Below are 27,754 nucleotides of genomic sequence, written 5' to 3' on the forward strand. Positions count from 1 at the left end.
CAGTTTTTAAAAAGAACATCCTATCCTTAAGACTCAGCAGAAAAAAGGCTCCGCTTATTTGAGAGAACTTTGAATGAAAATGACACTTGATGCTTACTTCCTGTCTGTCTTCTTCTGTAGATTTCTCTACGCCGTTTTCAGACAGAGGAAAATGTATGTTTGCTGTCCACAGCTGACGTTAAATTGACCGGACTTCTTTCTGCGGATTGATATGATTGCACATTGTCCCTTGATAAGAGCATCTTCCTCTGGAACGTCCAAATAGACCAATCAGAATTGAGTATTGAACTAAGCCGTGTAATGGATTGATTTAGCTCACTATTATCCAACTGGTATTATGGCTGCACAATTAATTGAGTCACAAATTGGACATGGACCTTTGCGTCAGGATCCTGCTCATGCTGTCGGTGTTCTTGTTTAAATAATAACCGCCTCGCTGCTCATTATCCCCGACTTTATTCTCCGTTATCTATGTGCTGTACGTGTTTCGTGTAACCACACAAGAAAGTCCAGCATGATACATCAGAGGAATTATGTATCAGAAAGAACCCAGTCTCCCTCTTTAATAAAAAGGCGTTTCCATCACACACACACACACACACACACACACACACACACACACACACACACACACACACACACACACACACACACACACACACACACACACACACACACACACACACACACACACACACACACACACACACACACACACACACACACAATCTCTGGCAGCACTTCTGTTCCTGTCTTCACCTAATGGGACTGTAACATCAGCTGTCAGAGTGCCAGTCTGGATCATCTTGCCTGCGCTTCAGCGAGGAGGAGAGAAATGTTTTTATTTATGGTGGTGCTGCAAGAGAAGCCTCCATGCTGCGAGTGAACAGGATTTACTTTCTTTAGACTTAACTTTCTTGACTTGTGCAAAATTTACTTAGAGTGTTAATCTATACGCCTACTGCCTGAATCTGCTTTCAGGTTTTCATTTCTTTTTAAGGTTACTTTCCAATTTTACAGGTAACTAGTAATTATGACAGATGACATTTTACAGCAACCCGCACAACCCTTTAGCAATATATCTGACACGATAACCCAACTCTTGGTTATGTCTTCTAAAAGCCGCTCTGAAGCTCAGGGCGTCTTATTGATTTCACTGCTTTAAACCAGTTGAGCCATGAGGAGGATTTGTGGAAGATGGAGGCATTAAAGAAGGACTTGTAGACCTTGAGACAAGAAAGACAGATTATGGAAAGTAAAATAAGATTCTCTGCTAAAGTGTCTTTTATAACTCCTGTAGACATCTGTAAGAGGACATGTTCTGCTCATTTTCAGCTTTCATTATTGTATTCTGTGCCTCTACTGTGAAGTGTTTCCATGCTTTGATGTTCAAAACGTTAATTGCACTTTTTTACATTAACTTTGTTCTGTGCTGCATTTGTGTTTTAGATTAAAGTGCTTTGGAGCATGCATGTGTCTATAGTTGAAAGTCAGTGTGTGTCAAAGTGAAAGGAGAATTTCAGCGACCCCTCCGGCCTTTTAACACCGGAGGGAGAGGGGCAGCGAAGCGTGGGAGACCACCGCGATCAATACACACATGCACATGAAGGAATGCTGCTGTATTGATCGCCTCTGTGGGCTCTGTTTCTTTTTTTTAAAACTATGTGTGAACTCTTATTTTGCTTTTGCCAGGGAGTGTGTGTGTGTGTAACCTACTTGTCCGTGGTCGCTGTGGTGGAATTACAAGTGGAAAAGCTACAAACAATACAAAGTTACATGAAGGCTTGGGGAAAACAGATTGCATGTAACAGGATGATGTAATCAGGATACAAAGATGATACTTCCCTTATAGTTGCATAAAAAAGTCAAAATCATATTACTGTTACAGTTGTAAAAATTGGGGATTACTAGCAATGTTAAAAAAACGTTTAAAAATAAAAATCGATATTTAGGTAGATACTTCCTGAATATTCTTTTTCATATAGGCTTAATTCAGTAGGCTATTTTATTGGCTAGCGCTCCAACACATTGTACGTGAAGGGTGGGACATCTCTAAGCGGTTGACCAATCGCAACAGAGCCGGCCAGCTAACCAATCAGAGCAGACTGAGCTATGATTTCAGACAGAGGGTGAAAAGAGGTGCTGCAGCACAGGCAGTATGAGAAAAATAAAGAGCCTTTTGAACATTAAAGCATGGAGACATGTCACAGTAGAGGAACCAAATACTAACATGAACCTAAAAATTAGCAAATGAGTAAAACAACATTTTCAATACAGTTGCACATTTAAAAAAAATTGGGATGTTCAAAGAGCTGCAGGGGCAATATGTGGTTTCAGCTCCTTCAGGAAATTATTCTTCAGCAGTGATGCATTTACTAACAATATCTGGCAGAATAAGACAAACTCGACACGTCTTTAATTGAGTACAGTAAAGTTAATTAAAAAAGTGTGTTGAAAATGGGTCATCTTCTCAGCTCTCATTTCTCAGAGCTAATTATAAAACAATGACTTTGATCTCTAAGGTGAACCAGTTTGAAATTACGCCTGGGCCTGTTGGAGACAAGGGGTGGGGGGGTGGGGGTTGCTGTTGCCAAGCAGTTTCCACATTGTTTTTTACCCAGCTTAAATAAAGAAACAGAACAGTTTTTAAGAAGCGGAGGATTTTGTTCACGTGTGATAGCATAAAAGCAGAGGATTAGCGAGTGTCTTTAGCTTTAATGTTGCCGTCGGTGTGTTTGATGTAAAGCTGTAGTAAGCCCTCTCTGCTCCAGCTGCTGCTGCGAGAGGTCAGTCTGTGTTGTGAGGTCAGTGAACATGTCAAGCATATGGCAGAGAAACACAGACACATCTGGACTACAACCATGTCAACAAATGTCACAGAAGAGGACTTTCTAGCCCTAACCCTGGGTCAGTGAGGGTGCTGAATACGAAAACCATGCATGCAGCCTGTTGCAGTTGTTTCGCTACATTTGTGCTATTTTCAGCTTTAGTTTTGTATTATTCTGTTAATTACTTCTATGAGTAACTTATAAAGCTGTGCCTTCTCTAAACTTTGTTGTAGAGAAAGATTTTGTTTGTGTTTATCACTGTTGAGTTGCTGCTGTTGTGCAGAAGCTAATCGCGCTAAAGCCAGCTAGCATGGTTGTCGGAAGAACGACTATCCCTGCTAAATTCTAGAGGAGGACACAGAGAGGATGCTGGGTAAACCAAAGAGATGAAGGAGGAGAGCTGGGTCCAGATTTGTGGAGGAAAAGCAAACATAAGACATGTCTCCCTCCTCTCATCATGAGCTAAGATCACTGGCTATGGAAAAGCCAACGACGTTAGCTAGGAGTCAGACATAACATCTGGAGTGTAGTTTGATGCGGTTTACGTCCTTTAATCCATCCATCTGTCATCCATCCATCCATCCATCTTGATATACAATTATCCATCCATCCATCCATCCATCCATCTTTATATCCAATTATCCATCCATCCATCCATTTCCTGCTATTCGTCTCTATTTTTCCTCTTGTACGATTTAAATAAACACACAGTATGTTTTCACATTACAGATGCAATTCTTTGAATAACATCCACATGTTCTAAATAAAAAATAAACCACAACACCCTCTGAGTGCAGTCCGGAGTACAGGTTTTTTTTGTGTCAGCAATAAGGCGGGAAAACTTTGATTCAATTGTGTCCACCTGATTTAATCTGAAGCTGTTACCACTGCCAGGCTCTCCGTCAGAGCTGCTATCCGTCCTAGCTACCCTGTTCAATTCAGTGAATATTAATCCGTATCTCTGTGTGTGTGTGTGTGTGTGTGTGTGTGTGTGTGTGTGTGTGTGTGTGTGTGTGTGTGTGTGTGTGTGTGTGTGTGTGTGTGTCCTTGAGCCTGTGAGAGGGTTTCTGTAAAGAGTTTGAACTTGGGGTATGCAGAGTGGGCGAGAGTCAATAGCAGCGTTACTCCCCCCCACCCACTCTAAGAGCTCTCCCAATCTCTCCACAGTGAGAGGCAGCATGCTTCAGACACGCTGGGAAAGCAGTTTTTGCAGGCATCAAATTAATTGTCAAGGTCAGACAACAAAGGAGTGCTGTGTGTGTGTGTGTGTGTGTGTGTGTGTGTGTGTGTGTGTGTGTGTGTGTGTGTGTGTGTGTGTGTGTGTGTGTGTGTGTGTGTGTGTGTGTGTGTGTGTGTGTGTGCGCGCAGGCTGTGTACTTTCCACTCCTCTTTTTAATAAGTGAATAGAAAGGCAGACCTGATTACTACAGGCTTTGAGAAATTGGTCTTCTGCAGCAGAGTGTTTCAACTCCGACAACCGCTCGAGGTAATTTGGAGCCTGTAAATTGGTGCTGGTGAATAATGTTGACGGTGTAGCTGCTTAATAAGGCGCAAGGTAACACAACTTGGATTCAAAATAACTCATTTCTTTATTTTGAGTGGTTGCAATAGCGGTATTGTGATATTAGAGGGATCCTATTCTCAGTAACACCAAACATTTATGAAAACCAGAGCCCAGTCTGCTCTGATTGGTTAGCTGAACGGCTCTGTTGTTATTGGTCAACCGCTTACAGATGTCCCTTATTCAATCATGTACAAAGTGTTTGAGAGCAACCCAATAGAATCACGGGTGTTACATAGGGATGGCATATGTTCCGGAAGTCAACAAAGGAGTCAAATGGAGGCGTTTCAGGCAGGGGGGGAAAAAGTCTTTACTCTTTGAGATGGCGAAAACTATTAAAACAATTAGCTGTGATTGCTTTAATTGAAAGCTAAACATTTTTTAATCACCTTTATTGTTTTATTTCTGTTCCCTTATATTTCCACTGTCACAGCAGCACCGTAACCACAGGAAGGTCAACCCTCTTTTTTTTTTAACGTTTTCTAAAGGGGCAGAGCTAACACTGCTCCCTGGAGGACGAGAGGCTAAAAGAGGAATCAATAAGTCATGAGGCAGTAAAGCTCGTTGTCCAAGGTCGCTCACTTCTTATAACTTTATATTGGACTGGTTGGACGCATGCAGCGTTAGCATTATGATACTTAAAAAATCAGCAACACAAAAACAAACAGGTCCAGTTAATGCATTGAGACTTACAAAAAATAAATCGTGAAAAAATGTAAATGAAATCTGAGACAATTAAACCCTTTATTTTTTCAGGTGCAATGACAATTAAGAAATTCTATTTGATTCTCTTCTATTATATTATATATGTGCAATCTGTAGATGCATCATTAGGTTTAAGATGCTTACAAAAACAATCTTGAAAATATGAAAACACCTGAGACAATCGAACGCTGTAGATTTATAGAAAGATCAATTTAAGGCTTGCACTTACTAGATTTCCTCTTTCCATCAATAAACTGTTTTTATCTATTTCATTAAGCAAACAGCTCACTTTATTATGAAGTGAAAACAGCTTCCATCTCAAAGTGTGAAGTGTTGCTGAGTCAGGGGATCGCAGCAAATCACCGGTTAGATTTAGAGGAGGTGAGCGTGGGGGAGATATTAGTTTTCACGTTGATGCCTTTATTTGCTTGGCTATGATAGGTTTAATGACAGGAAGCTCAACAGTAAACGTGATTTGTAATGCGCTCGTGTTGATCTTTATTTCCCCCAGGACGGAGCTGCTGGTCATCTCAGATCCCTCTCCTGCTGCCGCTGTTACTCACCTGCTGAGTCAGCACTTAAAGCCTCAGCTCGTCGAGAGATTTAAGAGGAATCTGTAAAGTGGTATGATATATATCCTCTGAAAATGGCCAAACTATTAATATAATATATGTCCTATTTTTGTATCAGATATCTTTATTGTCATCATACTAAGGTCTAAGGACATGTCTTAAGTTCCTTCATTGCAGTGAAAGAAATAAGAACAAATAAATAAAAGCAGCAGCAAACAGAAGGCACTAGTTAAACTAAATGTAAATGTACATATCTACAAACTTTACAAACTACAACATTTCAATGTAAGTGTAAAAAATAACCATAAATAATGCGGGATTATATTTTAGTTCTAGTAGTTTGGTCTAATCAGGTGTATTTATAACATTAAGAATATTACATATGTGTTTATAGTTTAGTTTGTATATTCTATGGATTAGTTTATTTGTTTCTCATGTCATCTCTCTATTCATCTATCCATCTTAATATCCATCCATCCAATTATCCATCCAATTATCCATCCATCCATCTATCCGTCCATCCATCATTCATCCAATTATCAATCCATCCATCTATCCGTCCATCCATCATTCATCCAATTATCCATCCATCCATCTATCCGTCCATCCATCACTCATCCAATTATCCATCCATCCATCTATCCGTCCATCCATCACTCATCCAATTATCCGTCCATCCATCTATCCGTCCATCCATCATTCATCCAATTATCCATCCATCCATCTATCCGTCCATCCATCATTCATCCAATTATCCTTCATCCATCCATCTATCCGTCCATCCATCACTCATCCAATTATCCATCCATCCATCTATCCGTCCATCCATCATTCATCCAATTATCCATCCATCCATCTATCCGTCCATCCATCATTCATCCAATTATCCATCCATCCATCTATCCGTCCATCCATCATTCATCCAATTATCCATCCATCCATCTATCCGTCCATCCATCATTCATCCAATTATCCATCCATCCATCTATCCGTCCATCCATCATTCATCCAATTATCCTTCATCCATCCATCTTGATTTTCTTAAGCCATGCGAAGAAATCCTACATTGCATTGATCCATATTTTTATTTAGCACAGTGAGTCATCACTGATGACCTATCCTCTTCACGCTCAGAATAAACTCACTGTTTTATCTTCATAAAGTCCTGAGTGTTTTACATAAGACAGAGAGGAAGAAAAACTGATGAAACGAAAAATGAACTTGTTCAAAGCTTATGAAATCTTCTCCATGTCATCGCTTACATGACATGGTCAGATCATGATGAGCGCTGATGGGTAAGCCAGAGGTTCAGTTGTGTGTGTGTGTGTGTGTGTGTGTGTGTGTGTGTGTGTGTGTGTGTGTGTGTGTGTGTGTGTGTGTGTGTGAACTCTGATGGCAGCTGTCCTTCAGACCCTGTTACTGTCATCTCATTTCGTCAATCATCCTCAGCCCGTCTTCCTGTCTTACATCACATCATACTGTATGTTTTCTGGTTGTTGGTTTTATTTTTAAATATAGCCCAAGTTTACAGTAGTTACTTTGAGGCTGTTAACATTAGTCTTGAACCTTAATGCTACTGGATGATGCATTAAACAATAAAATGCTGACAAGCCAAATAAATCCCAGTTTGAGTATTATCCACTACAGTTAGATTGATGGCATCGATCCCCTAATGCTTTTAAATTCATCATATTGACGCCGATCATTGATCTCCACTGACATTGTGTAATTGTCTGCCTGACTGTTCGTCGTATTTGGACACCTTGTAGATAAAAAAAGTGTCAAGTTATCTACATTTTTTACTGACGAGGGAAGACCTTAGAATCTGATTGTTATACTTGTATCCATGGTGTTATTATTTCAGGCATGACGGCCAGCCATTCATGACCACAGGTGAGGGTATAGGAACGAAGATGGACTGGTAAATTAAGAGCTGTGACTTTTGGTTCAGCTCTTTGCAGTAAAGCTTCATTGCTCTGATCTCCGGCCCATCTAACGCTTCACTTTCCCCTCACCGAACCCCTCACTCTACATTTTGCCGGAAGTATTTTTGATCCTGATACTGTATTTACCTTGTGCTCCAGACGTCTTGTTGTTGCCAGCAGCTGCTCCAGATCCTTGTCTCTGCAAAAACAAAAACAAAGAAATCTCAATTAATTTATTTTCACTTGACATTACTTTTGTTATTGAAATCCACCCACACCATTTCCAACAATCATATATCCATGAACACAACACTGCTCTGCGTCCTTCAGATATTAAGCCTCGTCCTTATGATTGTTCCGACATCTACTGCGGGCTAAAAGCTGCAGCCTAACGTGCAGCATGCTCTCTGAAGCTTGCACATTTCAGCCAGTGGGGGCCCCTGCTCTGACCCCATGAGGCGGGCTGAGGAGCCCCTGCAGGCCCCATGACAGTAAAAGCAGTGAAAGTCAATGTACAGAATGACCAGGAGAGAAACGATGCCCGAAGTGTTGTTTGGTTTTGAGGTCAGACCAATAGAAACATGCAACATAGGGACAACAAAAAACGACTCTCAAACTTTATGTTTTATTGTTTAACGAGTAGAAAAGAGTAAAAGGTCAAAAGTAAAAATTGTCAAAAGTCAAATGTTTCCTGTGGTGTGGTATATAAGTTTTAGTGCATGTAAATGGTCTGCAAAGGCTAAAATCCCAGTGTTCCTCCAGAAGGAGTTTCTTTCCCACACACTCTACCCCCCTGTCGGAAATGCCTCGAGCTGACTCCTTTGTTTACTCATATCGTGATCTCACTATGGGACACTCGTGCTCCTATTGGCTAGCGTTCAAAAACATTGTACATGATACGTTAAGGGGCGGGACATCTCTTAGCTGTTGACCCATCACAACAGAGCCAATGCATATAACGGTTTTAAAAAATGAATACCGCCAGAAGTCATAAACACAGGACTGAATGAAATAAAAATGTAATAATGATAAAAAGAATACAATAACTTAACAAAGGTCAAATATAAGAATCAAATAAGAATTTAAAAAATGGGCATAAAATAATAAAAATAACAATCAAATTAAAAATCAAATAACAAAGGTGTAGCTTTTTTATATTATCATTAAACTCTAAAATAATATTTACTGCAGCAACATTAATCTAAATGTTGACTTTTATTTTCCTGCAGCCGTATATTTCCCACACTTATTCCAAACACACTTTCCTCATATTAAACTGCAAATAGGAACTGATCTCTAGGGAAGTAACACACATAGTGGCTGTGTTAATGTACGTTTCACACGTATTTTCTGCACGTTTGTCAATGTTCACCTTCGTCATCGTTTTATGCTTTCTCTTCTTTTTTATTTAGAGATACATTATAAAAATTGCCTTGAGTTAAAAAAGGCTATAAAGCATGACACTCCCTCTGCGGGCTGCAGGGTTCAGCAGGTGCTGACAGCATTAGAGGCGTGAAAAAGGGAAAAGCAGATAACGCGTTAGAGAGGAGTACCGGAGTGACACTCCATCACAATGAGCAGATTAGGAAAAGATATTCTTAGAAACATATTATAGCCCTGCTTTAAACATGCAACAGAGCAGGAGATATCACAGGGAATGATAAAGGAGCCGGGGGAAGTATACTGCAAAGAAAAAGAGGAGCAGCGATGGATCGAGGAGAGGCATTAAGGAGGAAGGGATGTGGTGAGAAATCACATCGTAAGCGCCTTATTAATCACACAGCATTAAGCTGGCACTGGGGAGACGAGTTCTGCTGGAAAGATGCATTTTTGTGCCGCATTTTATTAGTCTCCAGTTCAATTTAAGTAATATATCTGAAAGGAAACTATCTGTACATCTCTGAATGTAAAATGTATAACACCGTGTGGATGGGAGAGGCTTTCTTATCATGACTCACCACTCTATTACTGTCGCAATTATTATTCTCAATCAAGAGGTGCTGGAAAATCTGTCCACAGGGCTGGAAGTCAATGGTTTTCTGAATGTGTTTTTGGTTGCTAACCTGAAATATGGTCTTTGGTTAACACAAGCTGAAGAACTTTAAATGTAATTAAATACCTCCACTGGTGAATTTAAAAAGTGTCTAAATGAGACTTAACATCAGGTCATCAGGTCCAATATTAGCCGCCTTTAGCTTAGCGGTGGTACCGTGAAGTCATGTGACCTGTCTTGTAGTTCCTGTATAGGCTAACGTTGTTTATATTTGGAGATTATCCTGTTGAACAAAACATGTAAGTATCAACTGAAGGAACTGAAATATATGCTGGTTGCTTGAAAGCCTCACAACCTTGTGCATATTAAACACCAACCTTGTCTTTTTACCCTTTAAACTGAGCCAAGCTAACTACTTCTCCCTATTTTCCAGTCTGTATGCTAAAGTAAGATCACTTCCTCGTTATTATACATCTCTATTTGTGTGGATGTACTCGTCTGAATCTAGGCGGGAAAGCTAATCAGCACATTTTCCAAACTATAGATACATTATGTTTAAGTTTAAAGGCATTTCAAGCTTTATTAACACTGCTTCTTACTTTCTTCTAGTTTCCTCCAGAGCATGCAGTTGATTCTGGTCATTTATCTTCCCAATGCCAATGTTTGTATAAGTACGTGTTAACTGCAGAGGGACGTATTGATCCTGCTCTCCAATCTTCATCCCCTCTTCCTTCTTCAGTCCATAATACAAAATCATCACCTCCCACCCACCCAGCGTGTGCATACGAAAACACGAGCTGACACCTTGTCTCGCAGCTGCCAATAAACTGTGCAGGGTGATGATAAGGAGAGTGACACTGTAATTTCTCTAATCATTTCATGTGAGTGTGCACAAATACGGCCAAGTTTGATGTGACAAACATTGATTGTGCGGGGACTCTCAAGACTTCAAACTCCTCTACCTTAGACAGAAATCACAAACATGACAAAAAATGTAATTAACAATGTCATTTTTAACTCGCTTTCTGGGAGTTTTTTTCCCACATAGCGTCTAATTTTAATTGTCTTCACATGCTGGAAGTCTGTGCTGAGTTTGTGGCAGTGACAGAGTGGAGGACTTTAGAGTTTTTGCGCTCCTCCTCTCCGCTGAATCCCACCTGCTCTGTGGTTGTGGCTCTGAAGATTAATGGGCCACCGAGGCAGTCCAAAACACCGGCCTGGGGACATCAATTATAACTGGGAGAGCGAACGCAGAATTAATTAGCAATGGGCTGATATGGAGGAGCAGCAGGATCATTTGATGCTATCAGGTATTAGCTGAACACTGGTTTGCAACTAACTTAATACATATTTACCTCTGAATAGTCATTTACTTGACTTCTGGGTAATATAGGGTCGGATTCCTGTGCCTTGCTGTCAGGGAATCGAAACGCTTTTGTGGTTTGCACATTAAACAAGTAATTGGTGAGAGAGGGCAATACATTTCAAGACAATTCACTCCTAAAAAGCCTCAGAATGTGAGAAAATGTGGGAAAAGAAACGTGCAAACGATCTACTTGAGAAGAAAAAGGATATAGAAGATGTTGGTTGAGAAGCGGCAGGATTGTCTGTTCTACGGAGAGAATAGAATGGCACAGTGATGACGTATATTTGTAGGACGACCCTGAAGAAAGCGAAGGAGCCCTTGTAATAAACAATTGTACTATTGTGGAAAATAATATCTGCAGCAAATAAACGTTCATGGTAATTACACATTTTGTTCAGCAGGATAATCTCCACCACTTTATGATTTTTAAGGGAGAAAGCTAACATTAATGTTGAGTCAAATTATCATAAAGTCATTTATAATCATGGATACAGCTCTGGAGAAAATGAAGACACCACTGCAAAATGATCAGTTTCTCTGGTTTTACTATATTACACACTATCTATAATCTCATTCTATAAACTACTGACTGCATTTCTCTATGTTGGTCCTCAACAGACACTGGACTTTGGCTGCCATACATGTAGAGATTGAGATTTAAGAACAATTTGGAGTGGCCTCTTACTTTTTTCCAGAGCTCTATGTTTAGAATGGACATTCCCAAAGGGTAAAAGTTGGATTTGCTAATGGATAAGGACTGGAGGGTTTATGGTTTACTGTTGGGAATGTTTAGATAATGTCTGAGATAATTTATGGGTAGGATTAGTAGGCTGCTTTCTGTCTTCTATATGGTTGGACCTCTTTATCCTCTGAAGATGAAGTTGCTCTGTTCCTGCATTGAGTTTGATTAATTATATTTGGATTTTTTGTATTGCTTTATGATATATAGCAACATTTCCACCACAGTTAGGCTAAAGGAACTACAGCACGGTCACATGACTTCACCACTCCACCGCTAAGCTAAAGGTGGCTAATGTTGGGCGTGATGACGTTTATTCTCATTTAGACACTTGAGACGCAGTTTTTATTTTATGTCGTAGAACAAAACTATTAAACTCTTCAGCTTGTGTTAACCACAGATCTTATTTCAGGCTTCTATGCCGAGTCATTTCCGTTTTTTAGGTTTTTTTAGGACTCATTCCTGCACCACTCTACAGGAGCAGATGACCTTTGGTAACCTAAACTGTCCATGTGCTTGTTTTTCTTCGTAGTGAAATATTGAAAAGAAGTTTGCTTGTATTTTGAACAAGCATTTCATATGGATTGAGTCTAAATGATTCCTTCTTGAACAGATTTAAAAGTGAAGCACTGGGGAATTGGCGCTGTGACAAAAACTGAGCATGGAAAATGGTTTTCATCACGGTAGCGTGTATCTGCAGACTTAGCTCCGGATACTCTCAGCACAACCTCTTCCCTGCCCGTTCAAAGGTTCCCCGCTCGGTCGTGTCAGAAGGGTTTCCGTGGTTTAATAGAGGAAGAGTCGAGAAGGCATCGTGCTCCATGTGTCCTCTTTTTCTGAGCCTCTCTCTTTCTGCATTATTAATCCAATGCTTTCAATGAATTTCAAACAGCGCTTTGATGCCCAGGGAGAGGGGAGGGGGTTCCTACAAGCTCAAAACAACTCTGCCTTTTGGACAGAAATGTCTAATTTAAGGATTTTTTTGATGAAAAAAAACAAAACCGCGTTAAATGTAACTCGTACAACGCTTTACCTGTCGAGCATGTCAGAATGATACCTGTGCTGTCTTTCTTCATTCGTCTGTCAGGGAAAAACTTATCAACCTGCTTTGTGGTTTCACATTACAGTCACACAGCTGAGCTCTCTTCCTGCCCCCTGCAGCTCCAAACAAATATCAGGCAGCCAGATAAGAGCACAGTTTTGTTCCTCCCTGTAACTAATCCCAGTTCAAAGAGAAGAGCTCAGGCTCTCTATCAGACTCGTGTAATGGCCATGAAATGAACTGCTGCCTGCTTTACATCGTGCAAGCTCAGGGTCGGGAGGGTTACTTTAGAAATCTATCCCTTCACAACTTCCTTTTTCCGTTACTTTTGAATGACCTCATTATCAAATGCAAGGCAAAACATACAAAAGAAAAGGAATATCAATAACAAGTTGTCTTTCGTTAAGCATATTCAGGCAGTAGCCTGTACACCAACAATGAAATATGAGCACATACTACAGTTTAAAGAAGCAGAAATAAATCTGAGCTGACAGAAAATGCTCCGTTTTAGTTTAATAAACACAGTTAAGCTCACACACACTATTCTATGAACATATAGGTTCACCTTCTGAATTAAAAACAGAACAAATGAACCAAAGAAAGTGGAAACCGTAAAGCAGATTCAGGCAGTATGAGTATATATCCAGTACAACAAACACTCTATGATCTTTTTAGGTTTTTACTAACATTGTAATCCTGCTAGTATCCACAATTTGTAATAATGTAATCTGATTACATATTTTGTATGTAAGTGTAAGGTAATACCTTTTTGTATCCTAATTAAATTACATGTTATCTGTTACCTTCCAATCCTGTGGCTCTACAAAAAAAAAACATCCCCGGCTGTGAGAGAGGAAACCAGTCGCTCCACTCTGCTCTACATCAACTCTCTCCATAAACAGATCTGCCCCTTAAGCTCATATCATGTTTGCCTTTCCAGATTTAATGTTGAAGTGACATTGCAGTCCTGTTGCAAAAAAGAATATGAATATTGAATTACACGCAGAAACCAGCTGAAAGGCTGTATAGGCTTTTGCATCATTCAAACATTCTCACGGGCCTATGAGAAGATTCAAGGGCATGAAAAAATAAACACAGTGGTCTAGTTTTTATGGACCCCATGTTCTGATCTCTGATGAATTCATACCTGAACCTTTCTCTTATTTTATTTTTTAGTAAATACCACGTCATACTTCTGTTTTCAGACCGAGTGTAAAAACAGTTGCTGCAGCACAGGCAGTATGAGAAAAATAAAGAGCTTTTTGAACATTAAAGCACGGAGACATGTCACAATAGAGACACAAAATACAAATATGAATTTTAAAATGAGCTTAATATGTCCTCTTTTGTTGAACAGATGCAAGCTTGTGAGGTTGTGCAACGATTCAAATGTCAGTCTGAATTCATACATTGGATTTTGTTAGTTTTAGTAATCATTTGTTGGCCTATTAGTCATATAATATATGCCTGTTAAAACTGAATTATTCTACTTAATGTCTTTGCAGAATACCTAAACTTTAAATCAGGAATGATGGAGACATTTATCCTTTTATCAAAATGGAAAAGTGAGCACCATGTTTTCCCAATTTGAAGAGCGGTTCAGCAAAAATGTAATCTTCTCCAACTCCCAAATAAAGTATGTCTCCGCAGGGGTTAACAGGCCCGAACTTGGCTTAAATACAAGAAGTGACTTGGGGTCATTTTGTTTATAGTGCGAGAGCTCGGTTCAGTGCAGAGGTGATGAGAAACTATAAACACAACATCACCGAGGGCAGCGGAGGGAGGAGGACCCATTAGAGCCGAGCAGCTCCTAAACTGCAATAACAGCGGCTCCATGAGTGAGATTACCGAGGGGGGAAAGCGGCTATCCTCACCCTGCAGATAAAACCCACATTAACACTGACACACAGACACACAGACACACAGACACACAGAAACACACACACACACACACACATACACCAAAAGATGAGGACCCAATCAAGCGGGGAAAAAACAGCAATTATGTGACGCTGACGAGGGAGATGCAGAACACAGAGATTCATATTGTGCGTCTCAATAATCATTAGCCGACTCAGAGGGACACAAGGTCAACAAGCAGTGTTTTGATGTGTGTGTGTGTGTGTGTGTGTGTGTGTTTGCCTTTAGATGAATACACACACAAACAGCTACTGCCTACTGCCAGCAAACTCCAGAGTGGCTGCATCACATATTGTGCCTCCAGGCTTTCAATTAGGATACACACACACACACACACACACACACACACACACACACACACACACACACACACACACACACACACACACACACACACACACACACACACACACACACACACACACACACACACACACACACACACACACACACACACACACACAGAGGAATGTAAATATGTTGAATCACAGATTGGGCTCTTCCTTTGGGGGAGATTCTTTAAAATCATCCTCCTCTCATTCTGCTGAGAGCGAGTCTTTATTTCCATCACTCACATCCAAACTCGGTTATACTGCCCCGCAGAATGAGACGCCACAGGAAATCGTTTTTAGTTTATGATTATCGAAAAAGAGGCTCATTAAATACCAGGTGTTCAGAAGATTTCTAATTCAATGAATGAATGTGCATTCAAATATCAAGCCTGTATATATATTGTTTACTGACATGCACAAAATTACCAAGAGACATTCCTTTTGTGTGCATGCATGTATACTTGCATATATTCATGGAAATTACATTTTTCTATCAAATGTATGGTATTTGGTTTTGATATCACCCTCACTAGTGCACAGATTAGACAGACGAGTTAGATTGGTCAGTTTATGTTCCCCATTACTCATGCTAAGCTAACTTGCTGCTGGCAAAACAAAGTGTGACTTAAAGTTCAGTGTATATTGTTCTAAATGATACATTAATTCTATGAGAGGACTTCACATTTAAAGTCACCGTGTGGATAAGATTTGATACGATACAATTTATTACGATATGATACGACACAATGCGATTCCATACGATTCATTATAAAGAGTTACGATAATACTTTACTGTCCGATCAAGTCTGAAATGTATCTTGCATCACAGCCGCTCCATTTGCAACATCAACAAGGACAAATACTACGAATAGATACAAGCAAGAAACATACTAATTAAAACCACTGAAGACAACATGTTCTAGCGGCTTGAATGCGATTTGCGAGGAAGCTGCTCTGCTGAATTTCTGCACGGTGAAACACAGTTTCCCTTTTGATCCTCTAACCTCACTCTACTCCTGCCTCTTCAGCTCTTCAGATATCAGCCTGCTCATCCTCACCGTGCAGGCAGTGGGAGTGTGTGCATGTGTGTGCGTGTGTGCTCTTTACTACAAGTGTTGTGCGCAGACCACTCATCTGTATGAGCTCCATTGGCAGTTACATAAACCATACAGTCATAAAAGGCTACAGGGCATACTGAAACCCTGCCAAATCAGTGCTGGGTCAATAACTCCCTGCTGCAGATTTTTTTGGGATTTTCTTTCCTTTGTTGGACAGCCAGTTCACATCTGGGTAAAAGTGAAGAGGAAGTGGGCGAATCGTACTGTTGCAGTGCCGCACTGAGGTCAGTAATTATCATGAAACACAATTACTGCCTCTCCCTAGGACATATCTCCTCTGAAAAGACAGACAGTTGTTTGACCACAGTAATTAGAACATAAAGAAAACCATTTGAAAGGCAAATAAAAGCAGCAATTAAGGTTGAAATGTATTTATCTCCCAAGCCAGAAAGGCACCCCTGCAGTGAAGCTATTTAATGTCACTATGTTGTTTCATCTTTTTAATAAATCATTTAATAAAGCTTGTTATGCTACAGCGCTCTTATGCATTTTCCACTGTCTGTTCAGCCTACAGAGTGGTGCAGGATAAGAACTGATTAGTTCTAAGACCTGGAAATTCGTCAGCATTTTACCACTTGGTGTTCCCTTGTTTCTAAGTCAATGGTTTCTGAATGTGTTGTCGTTCCTTTTTAGCTTAATGTTAGCTTGTTACTTCAAAACTCATAAATTGGTGTATACATGTTTGTGGAGATTATCCTGCTGAACAAAACGTCTAAGTATCATAAACGTTTGTTTTACACAGGTACAAAATCCAATGGAGAGATCCCATTGGAGTTTTTTTTCGAGGGAGCCTATGAGATGCTAACTTCCGGGTCGTCCAAATAAAATACGTGATCACTGCACCTCTCTCTGCACTTACTTCTTATTTTACAGGAGTAATGCATTTTTTAACACAAGGTTCTGCATTCAAATGAGTTAAATGGTATTTTGTACCATCTATAAGTCAAATGCAGACAGGGTGTTTCTCTGCAGAGGAGCCTTAGAGACAGGAAGCACAAGTCAGCAAGGAGAAAGCAAAAACAGCTGATGTGCTTGTGATGGACGTCAGCGGTTAGATTGGCGACACTCGGACCATGGCTCAGTATTCCTCGGCGAAACCACAGAAACTCAGCTGCACACTTCCTGTGTGGCAGGCCAGACTCCTGAGGTGACAGTCTGCTGAGCTTTCAGGACCTGACGTTTGAGATAATGCAAACACTTCTTGTTTTAACTATATTTCTGCAGTTGCAGCCACTGTTGTCTTTCTGCATCCACCTCCAACCAAAGCCTGTCGGTATGTGAGACACGCACTGAGTTGTTTTTTTACTTCCTTTGTATTCCTCTGAGGTTAAAGGCTTTTGGTAAAATTATGAGTCTAAGCGAAAAGCAGGCCAGCTGTCATGCAACCAAGGCGCCGTCCCCAGAAAAGCTGTGATCAAACCGCTCACACTGACTCACAAACTTCTCCTCTTTTTTTTTTTTTTTAAATCTAACATTTTATTTCGAGGGGATTTTTGCGATGCTGCAGTAAAAACTCTCTGCTCTCATAATGCAGGCCAAGCCAAGCCAAAAAGTACTAATGCCTTCATGCCCCAGAAAAGTCTACAAACTACAAATGATGTCTAGAATAAAAGATAATTTGTTATTTATCCTAATACAGCTGCTGCTTTGTTAAAAAATACTTTGATTCAAAGCAAAGGAAGGGAAGGAGGGAGAAGAGGGAGAAGAAATAAATCACAGATCCTCTTTAAATTATTTCTTCAAACTCCAGTCTGTTACCCGACTTAATGAGCCTTGAAATTGGTGAGATTAAATTTTTCTGCGTTGCTTTCATTAGTGTGGGTGTCACCAATCTCTGGGGATTGGTTTCCTCACTTTGGGATTGTGCGGTGCGCTGCCACAGAGCATGTTGCGATGATGAACCGAGCAACAAACTAAGCAGAAGGCCGGTAAATAGATGAGGAAGTTCCCAGTGATCAGGCGGGCTGCGGGTCCAATCTGCCGGCTGATTTACAGAAGCTGTGCAGTGGGTTAAAGAACATTTAATCATCGGTGAGAACAAGCATCTGTTTTTCGATTGGTTTTGCAAAATACGCCAATGACTTGAAATAGCAACCCTTGTTTTCCCAGCAATCTCTGTTTGTTTGTTCTACAGTGTACAGAAAACAGAAATGCGATCAGATTGCCGTTGATTAGACGGATAAGTTGAACATTTTGGGAAATAAACGTATTTCCTCTCTTACTGGGAATTTGTTGCAGAAAGAAGTCTGGTCAATTTAATGTCAGCTGTGGGCATCAAACATTAGTTTCCTTCATCAGAGAACACCGTGGAATTCTTTTGAAATATACATTTCTATGTTTACAGAGAGCCGGACATTTTGGATTCATGAAGGCTAAACCCTCCCCAGAATGAAAAAAGAAGAAGAGAACAAGAGAAGGTTAAAGGACAGAGAGCTGGAGGTCAGAGAAATCAACAGAAGACAGACAGGAAGTAAACACTAAAGGGAACAGCAGAAGGAGACAGACAGGAAGTAAACAGGAACAGGAACACAGTATGGCGGTGTTTAAAGTCTGGTTGATGGTACAGTCGTTGTAGTTCCAGCCGGTGGTACGTAATAACCCATTTTTCTCAGCTGTATTTTTCTGAAGTAATCTGATTACGTATTTTTATGTATCCCTATTACGTAATACTTTTACATGTCATCTGTTACTCCCAAGGCCTGATGACGTGAACTGGAAAATCAATATTGTGGATCCCGAAAGCTTCTTAGTTTGTTAATCTGTAGTGGCTGATTCATAAGCACGGCTGGCATAATGCGATGATTGATGTTTTGGCTTCGGCTGCCTCATCTGGCTCAGCAACTCTTACCACTTTTGGACCAGAGCGCTAACACCAGAGGGACTGGGCTTGTTAGCTTGAATTCTGTTATGCCAAATCGCTCAACAGCTGCAAGGGTGGGGGTTGGGTGGGGGTGGGGTCCACGTGATGTGTTCGCGATACGTTAAAGGGTGACCCAGATCCAGTCTGCTTTTGTGGGCCACGCAGCAGGAGAGTAGCTTTGCAAATGAACCCAAAAGAGCAAGGTGTTCAAATTAAGCCCCTAATTATGAAGAATGATGAATCCGTCCAAGCTTGTGCCGTCCCACTGGAGACTGTGGAGGAGAAGCAACTCATTGAACAACTTCCCAGGGAGGAGAGAGCCAAGTATTTGATGTAATGTGAGAAATTCATACTCCATGCCCAGTGGGTTCCTAAACGCCGCACAGTTTGAGGCTTAGCAATTTGAATCAAAGTGGACTGGTGGAAGGGAAATGAAGGCAGAGGAATTGGGGAACAGATTTAATATTACTGCTTGTTCGTTTCTGGGGTTATTTTAAGACTTGGCAGCTTGCAGAGTCCAAGAGTTCCCTGCCACACTCAATGGTCATTAAAAATTTAAAAAAGCAGAAGTAGGACAGAGACAATTGAAGCAGAAAGAACATAAGGTCTCTTCTTCCTCCTCTTCATTCTGTTCTTAAAGCATTGGGCAGAGACAAATGAGTGGCTTGTCTTTTCAGTGAGAGCAGAAAACCTGAAACTCCAGCTCAGGAGTCAAAAGCATCGGATCAAACAAGGAAACTAACTAGAAGCTGCAGGAAGCATCAGACCGTAACTCCACATTTCCTCCATCTCTTCCTTTAAGCACAAGTGGGGCATATAGTCAATTTAATCAAGTTGTGTACTTAAGTAAACTTTTGTGCTACTTGCACTTTACCTGAGTATTTCCATTTCCTGCTACGTCTACTCCACCACATTGTGGGAATCAATATTGTCCTTTTCCCTTAGAATTACATTTCTTTGGTGCCTTTACTGCGACATGTCTCCATGCTTTAATGTTCTAAAAGCTCTTTATTTTTCTCATACTGCCTGCGCTGCAGCTCCTCTTTTCACCCTTTGTCTGAATCCAGAGACCAGTCTGCTCTCATTGGTTAGCTGGCCGGCTCTGGTGTGATTGGTCAACCGCTTAGAGATGTCCCGCCCCTTACTTTATTACGTACAATGTGTTGGAGCACTAGCCAATAGAAGTGCGAATGTTACGTAGTGATGTCAGTACGATCCAGAAGTCAACAAAGAAGTCCGATGGAGGAGTTTTAGGCAGGGGGGGAATGTGTGTGGGAGAAAAACACCGGGATTTTAGCCTTTGCAGACCATTTACATGCACACAAATCTATATAACACTATACAGGAAAAGGGAAACCCTGTAAAGCATAATAAAGCCCTGTTAAACAGACACTCCTAAACATTACCTTCTTGATGTATTAGTTTTACACAGTGAGGAGGACTTAATAGGTGTCTCTTAAAGGCAGGCACCATGGGAATTGTAGTCTTTTATAGTCCATCGTTACTGACGTTGCCACTAGGTGACAATATTATTTGACCTATTTTACAAAAACTATATAACTGGAACTTGAGTTACTTTACAAATTTAGAATATAAGCCAATAGAAAATATAAATAGACTTAGATCGGTAAAGATATCCAGCAGCAGTAAATACTTCTTCTATATATATCTCTTCCATTAAGGACTATGAGATCCAACTGATCAAACCCTTCAACACCATTTGCCTTTGAGCGCCTCCTCTCATGTGCAAATGTGTTTTCTGAGGCACTGTCTTGTGAAACAATTCCTCAAAAGCTGCAGTGAATTTCTAGTGACATCTGCAGAGGGCATGTGTTTGCTTCCGGCGTGTGCTGCTCAGACGAGAGGAGTTTGTGACAGAAATGCTTTTAGGGAAAGACGATGATAGAAAAGGGCTGCAGGACATAAGGGTCCTGCAGGAATTAGAAAGAAAGATTTGCTGAAGGGTTTAATATTAGATCATCATCCGTCCAAAAACCCACAGTTCATTAAGAGTAAGCAATGAAGTGATTAACAGTGTGTATTCCAACGTTAGAGTCTTAATATTCAAAACATGTGGAGGTTTTTATGCAAGGGATAATGTGCAGCGATGCGATCAAATGAAAAACAAACCAAAGTGTGAGCAGAATCCAGATGCAAAGCTTATGTCTGTCTTCTTCTCCTGTTCCCGTTAGTGTTTACTTCCTGTCTGTCTTCTTCTCCTGTTCCCGTTAGTGTTTACTTCCTGTCTGTCTTCTTCTCCTGTCCCCGTTAGTGTTTACTTCCAGTCTGTCTTCTTCTCCTGTTCCCGTTAGTGTTTACTTCCTGTCTGTCTTCTTCTCCTGTCCCCATTAGTGTTTACTTCCTGTCTGTCTTCTTGTCCTGTCCCCGTTAGTGTTTACTTCCTGTCTGTCTTATTCTCCTGTTCCCGTTAGTGTTTACTTCCTGTCTGTCTTCTTCTCCTGTCCCCGTTAGTGTTTACTTCCTGTCTGTCTTCTTCTCCTGTTCCCGTTAGTGTTGACTTCCTGTCTGTCTTCTTCTCCTGTTCCCGTTAGTGTTTACTTCCTGTCTGTCTTATTCTCCTGTTCCCGTTAGTGTTTACTTCCCGTCTGTCTTCTTGTCCTGTCCCCGTTAGTGTTTACTTCCTGTCTGTCTTCTTCTCCTGTTCCCGTTAGTGTTTACTTCCTGTCTGTCTTCTTCTCCTGTCCCCGTTAGTGTTTACTTCCTGTCTGTCTTCTTCTCCTGTCCCCGTTAGTGTTTACTTCCTGTCTGTCTTCTTCTCCTGTTCACGTTAGTGTTTACTTCCTGTCTGTGTGAATCCAAAGTTTCGTGTTGTCCACAAATATTCAATAAAGATTCCACTTTGTTTTCTGGTGGATGAAATCCAATGTTTGTTGTCCACAGTTGACGTTAAATTGACTTCTTTCTTCGGAATCATGACCGCACATTGATCCGAGTGTCAAGCGATCTGAGACAGAAGAACTCTGGAATGTCCAAATTGACCAATCAGAAACGTGTATTCCACTAAGCCATGCAAAACACATTTTGGTAGTCAATATTTTAGGGTATAAATCACGAGGTGTCACGAGGGGTCGACAGACGTTTGTTGTCAGTTCATGTCCACGTTTAATCTATATTCCTGCTCAGTGCCAGCTGCTTCAAATCCTCCTCAGTGCCAGAGTGTGTCCATTACTCTAACATCCAAAGAGACAAAATGTTAACTTTGAGCAGCAGGTTTTCTTTTCCACATGAGCTCTTTTAGAAACGAGCGCAGCAGTTAAGCTCCATTTAGTCCATAATGGGAAGAGCAGAGAAAACCATTAATAAAACCACAGTTTTATCCCCTAACCGGTGCTGCACACTGTTGCAGAAAGCAAATGCAAATGTCCCAAGCTTCTCTGTAAGGAGTCACTTACTGATATCAATTCTGTGATTCAAGTATTTGAGTCCCTCCTTTGGTGCACTTTTGTATAAGAAATGATAAAAGTGTGCATATTTTAAATGGTAATACAAGCTTCTTGCTCTTGCAGCTTCTTCTCCGCAGCTTGTAATATTTTACTGACTGAATAAAGACACAGGACATTAAGCAACAAAGCCTGCCAGGAGGAACGTTCAAAATGTTCTGTGGAGTAAAATAATGTGCTGATTCAACACTGCTGTAGAACAAAGTCAACTGCAGTAGCTGTTAAAGACATGAGCAAACCTCCTTTATGCAGAAAATAGAAACGTTAATGTGTTGTACTTCTTTTACACTGAAGACAAAAGGGTAAGAGGTCATGATTAAGGACTCCAAAATCTAACTAAAGTCAACTTTTTGACTTCCTTAAATTAATGTGGTGGAAAGCAAATAATTAATCCGTATAATTGCAACCGTAAGATGAACTTGGCTACTAGAATATTTATTCTTGATGACGTTTCTACTACAAAATATTAATATCAAAGCATGTAAACAAGTCTAGTAGAAACCCCTAAACATGTGTATTAAACAGGCTCTTTCATACTTTATTATACGTGCATGTTCTTACTGATGTCAAGTGGTCTTCAGTCAGTGTAAAACATGTCTCTTGTGCTGATTCCTCCACTTTCTTTGCCTTTTCACTGCATGGCAATTCATGGTACACAAGCACACTGGAATAAGGGAGCAACTTTGGGTAGAACTTGGTGATGTGACGCATAAGGTTTCCAGTTTACTCCATTAATAACTGAGGTTTGATTGCTCAAAAGCAAGTGATAGTAAACAGGTTATTGTTCTTCTGCATGGATTTTCCCCCTCGTCCAGATATATAAACCCCAGTCATAACCGTGTTTCTGTAACCTTCTTACTTCTTACATCAGCCTGAAGACCCCTGCAGTGTTTTCAGCCTCAAACCCATGGAGTGTGATGCTGTAATGATTTTGTGGGAGGTAAATTTGCAGCGTGCAGCAGTAATGTCGCTCTGCTAATTCTGCCCTTCCCCACCCTTAAGGAGAATGAGTGACACATATACACTGGCGCGCACACATGCAACGCTGCTGACACTGCGGAAATGTGTGATTTTCTTTGTATACGAGTGTGATGCATGCACAGAGCGATGAGGAGACGATGTGTTTGATTTCTTTACAAAGAAATGCTGGCCGTTATCGTACATTAACACGTTTTCAAAATGTCCTTTCACATCCCGATCTGTTGTGTTACAATTTTGATGTAGAACGTTAAAGAGGCCCTATTATTCCTTTATTCATTTAGGTTTTTGAGCATGTAAATGGTCTAAAAGCCCTCTGAAAATCCACCTTTTATCTGTCTTTTTTTATTATTTTTTGGGTTTCATTTGAATTGATTCATTATTTATCTAACTGACTGATTCATTATTTATATATTTTTTGTCTTTTTTACCTCTTGTTTTATTTGAAATATAACATTTTATACATCATGTTAATATGCTGCATTTTTGCCACAAGTTTTTAGCATTTGAACAATAAAGTTTTATTATTATTTACAAATTAAAAAGGAGTGGTTATTCTACTTATATCTGATTATTTTTCTTGGCAATCATTTCGCACTGTTGGAAAAACAGAAACTTAAAAGAGGATTGTTTAGTGTGATGTGACAGCAGTTCATCCATCAGCCGCGGGACGAAGAGAGCTCGGTAAATACCTTCCAAAGCACTTCACTGGAGCAATGAGCTTAATAAAGATGTCAATTTATTTTATTGATTTGCTTTACATCGCTATCCGTGAAACTAGAGAAACAAGAGCCCGTCAGCCTCGTGGTGAATTTATGGCTTCGTGATAATGAGAAACAAACATGCGGTAAGAAGATTGTTTTCATTCCCGTCACTTAACCACCCAGTGTGTAATGTTTTCACTCACACACAGTGATTTATGAGGCTGCGGCTCAGTAAATTGCCATTCATATCTTCTTTGCTGTTCATAAGGATTGTATTGGTTGATGGAGTGTTTCTTGATTGGACTCACGAGGGAAACCTGATGTGAATCAACAACAAGATAAGATTAGACAGTATTAGATGGAACATTGGAAGCAATATATTTGTTTTAACCACTGAAAGATGTTTTTAAAAGTTGGCTTAAAATGGTGTGGTGTTGACTCAGATCCACCAGCATACCTGCAACGGGTCATTGCTTTCTCCTCTGTGTTGGCTAGGCGGGCCATTCTTTTTAAATGGAAGGATTCAACGCCTCCAGCATACAGTCAATGGATCAGAGATATGATGCAAAATATAAAACTGGAGAAGATTAGATGTACCCTGAATGGCTCTATCAATAAATTTCATAAAACATGGGATCGATTTACTCAATATGTGAGTATGTTGCCTGGCCTGGAACTGTAGTTATATGCTGTCATTGTCCATGTGCTGTTGATCTGTCCTATTCATGTTGGAATATGAGATGCCATTTCATTTTGTTTTGTTGGTTTTGCCCTTGTTTTTATTTTTTAATCAGTGTGTATTTATTTATTTTATTATTGTTTCCCTTATGTCTGTCTAGTAGCGTGTCGTGAGAGATGTCTGTTTTTAGTGTTATACATAACTATACGTTATACAACTGTGAAAATGTAATATCTGTTTAAAATCACCATAAATAAAGTGGGGAAAAATAAAAATAAATGAAAATCGTGTGGTGTTGCAAAAAAGAGGCTAACGTTACTTGATCACCTTCACATTTCTTTCTCTAAATTGGACTTTAACATTTTTTATCAGTTGAAAGGTTAGTTGAATGCTAACATTTGAAGGAACAATGTTCATCCTAGTGTTCGCATGCTAATATTAGCATTATTATTAGCACTGAACAAAAAGTAAAAATTAGGAATGTTTCTATAGGTTTGTATGTCGTGGTTTAGAATAATGATTAGGTAATGGATATACAGTATACAGTGACAGTTGGTCAACTTTATAATCCCTGAACGGCAACAAGCGCTCCGGTCCAGCTGTGTGCTTTTTAGTGTCCCCTGGTTTCCGTTTTGAGCTTCTTGCAGCGTTTTATTCCTGCAGCACTTTGAGTAAACTCCGCGCATGTTTGTCAAGGTGGTGAAGATGTTCTTCATTTGCATGTTTTTTTATATTTGCATCGTTTCTGAAGCTGCAGCGCGTCTCTTCTAATGGAAATGTTTTGGGCCAATCTAGCCATTTGAACCTGTTGGCCACCATATGTAAATGGCATCACATTTCTTTAATTACTGCTTCACTCCATCACAACAACTGTGACACACTGACAAAAAACACCAGGGTTTAGGATTTATTCCTGCAAGCCCATTTACAAAGCCAGGCCAATTTAACGCCGCGAGCATTACCATGAAAAACAATCTCTCCAAGTGAGGTCCATCTGCCTGTTGGACGGCCAACAAGAATCTGGCCGACAACATTCGAGGCTGTGACACAGCAGATTTACACAATCCACACAAGTCCCCTAATCCAGCACTACATGCTCCAAAGCTGCTTAATATTTGAACCGAGCATAAACGCTGATTTCCCCCCTTAGACGCAGCATGAATTTTAAGCATTGAGCGCCTCGTGGTAGTCGCGGTGAAACCTGCTGATGTCAGTTATTTTAAACCGGTTTGAGAATAAATGCTTCAACTCTGATTTGAAAAGTGTTGAGAGCACCAAAAATGGAGTAGAAGAAAGTCTCTAAAGTTGATCCTCACTGACATCCCTTCCCACATCCTCCCAACGGTCTGCATGTGTTACATTATCTTTCGGAATACAGTATATCGCTTAACATCTTTTTACTGTGAACCTTTGCACATTTCTTTTACAATTTTGTACCTTCCTGCTCTAATTCCTCCTCCTAAAGAGGGCCTTTCATGCTTTGCAGGGTATCCTCTTCCCTGGAAGTGTGTTATATAGGTTTTTGTGCATGTAAATGGTCTCCAAAGGCTAAAATCCCTGTGTCTCCCCCCTGCCTGAAACGCCTTCATTGAACTCCTTTGTTCACTAATGACAACAGAGCCAGCCAGCTAACCAATCAGTGCAGACTGGGCTCTGGTTTCAGACGGAGTGTGAAAAGAGGAAGGGTAAAGTTACTCTTCTTGGTATCCAGATTATGTAATCCTGTTGCATGTAATCCATTACTGTGAAGTGCAGCATTAAAAGGAGGTGACTAGAAAATGAGAGTAATTGCCTCAAAACATCTGATGGTGTTTGTTCAAAGTCTTGTGTTACGAGAAAGTAATTTGGTCCAGAATGATAAAGCTACAGATATGTTCGGGATATTCAAGCCTCTCCATTGACCACAAAGCACTGTGCAGAACAAAAGGCTTTCTTTGCCAAATAAGTAAATGTCTCTAGAAGTTTACTCTAGAGTTGCCTGATTTGTGCTGACTATAAATGTGATGACCTCATCGCTGCATCCCCGCTCGGGGTTATTCCAGTGTAAGCACTTGGAGAAATTTCAATCTCTGCTTAAAATGGATTAACAGCTTTTTTCTGTCAAATTTCCTGTCCATGGCGCCGTTGGAATTCAAAGTAAGGGCAGGGCTAATTCGGAGGAGCTTGAACACCGTGTTTGATTGCTAACACAGCCTCAGGCTTTGCTTTATTTTTAATTATCGTTAAAAAGTAAGTAAGTATCTGGCAGCAAATCAAGGTTAACTTTATGCTTTTAATCAAGCATTTCTGGCAATTCCCAGCAGGGCAAACTAGTTTAAAAATGATGCAGGTCATAAAAATTAATGGTGGGGAACAAAAATCCTATCAGCTCTCAAACACACATTTTCACCCTATGCTCTCTTATAAATACACCCAGCACATCTGTGTTGGTACATTAAGTTATGGCATTATGTAACAACCGTCCTTTGATGTTAATTAGCACAGGGCACATCAATAACACCTAAAAATATCTGAAACCATCTTCAAAGTTGACATAAAGTCTAGGATTTTAGTCTTAAAGGGGCCCTGTTGTGGTTTTCTCTTCCCTGTAGTGTGTTAAATAGGTTTTCGTTCATGTAAATGGTCTGCAAAGGCTAAAATCCCGTAGGCCAGCTTGCTCTGACTCAGAGATGTCCCGCCCCTTAACCTAACATGTGTTGGAGCGCGAGCCAACAGAGGAGCAAGTGTTCCATAGATGTCACTGTTACAGAAGCAAACAAAGGAGTCCAAAGGAAGCGTTTCAGGCTGGGATTTTAGCTTTGCAGACCATGTACATGCACGAAAAACCTACATAACACACTGAAGGAAAAGGAAAACCCTGAAAAGAAAAATTGGGGCCCTTAATATATTAACAGTTAGGGTTTAATGACATCAGAGCGGTCTCTTCTTCATGGAAAAGAAGGTTTTTAACGAACATATTACTTAATAGTTT

At 40.3% G+C, this 27,754-nt stretch overlaps 1 protein-coding gene across 1 annotated transcript in view; it reads right to left on the minus strand.

Annotated features, from left to right (window-relative positions):
- pcp4b (Purkinje cell protein 4b) overlaps positions 1–27,754 on the minus strand; it is a 35,823-nt gene that overhangs the window by 3,698 nt on the left and 4,371 nt on the right. Inside the window, exon 2 of the mRNA XM_063907335.1 lies at positions 7,739–7,790. Coding sequence (XP_063763405.1) covers positions 7,739–7,790 — 52 coding nt within the window. The remainder of the gene's footprint in view (positions 1–7,738; positions 7,791–27,754) is intronic.

Source organism: Eleginops maclovinus, chromosome 18 (genome assembly GCF_036324505.1).
Source record: "Eleginops maclovinus isolate JMC-PN-2008 ecotype Puerto Natales chromosome 18, JC_Emac_rtc_rv5, whole genome shotgun sequence".
Classification (NCBI taxonomy): Eukaryota; Metazoa; Chordata; class Actinopteri; order Perciformes; family Eleginopidae; genus Eleginops; species Eleginops maclovinus.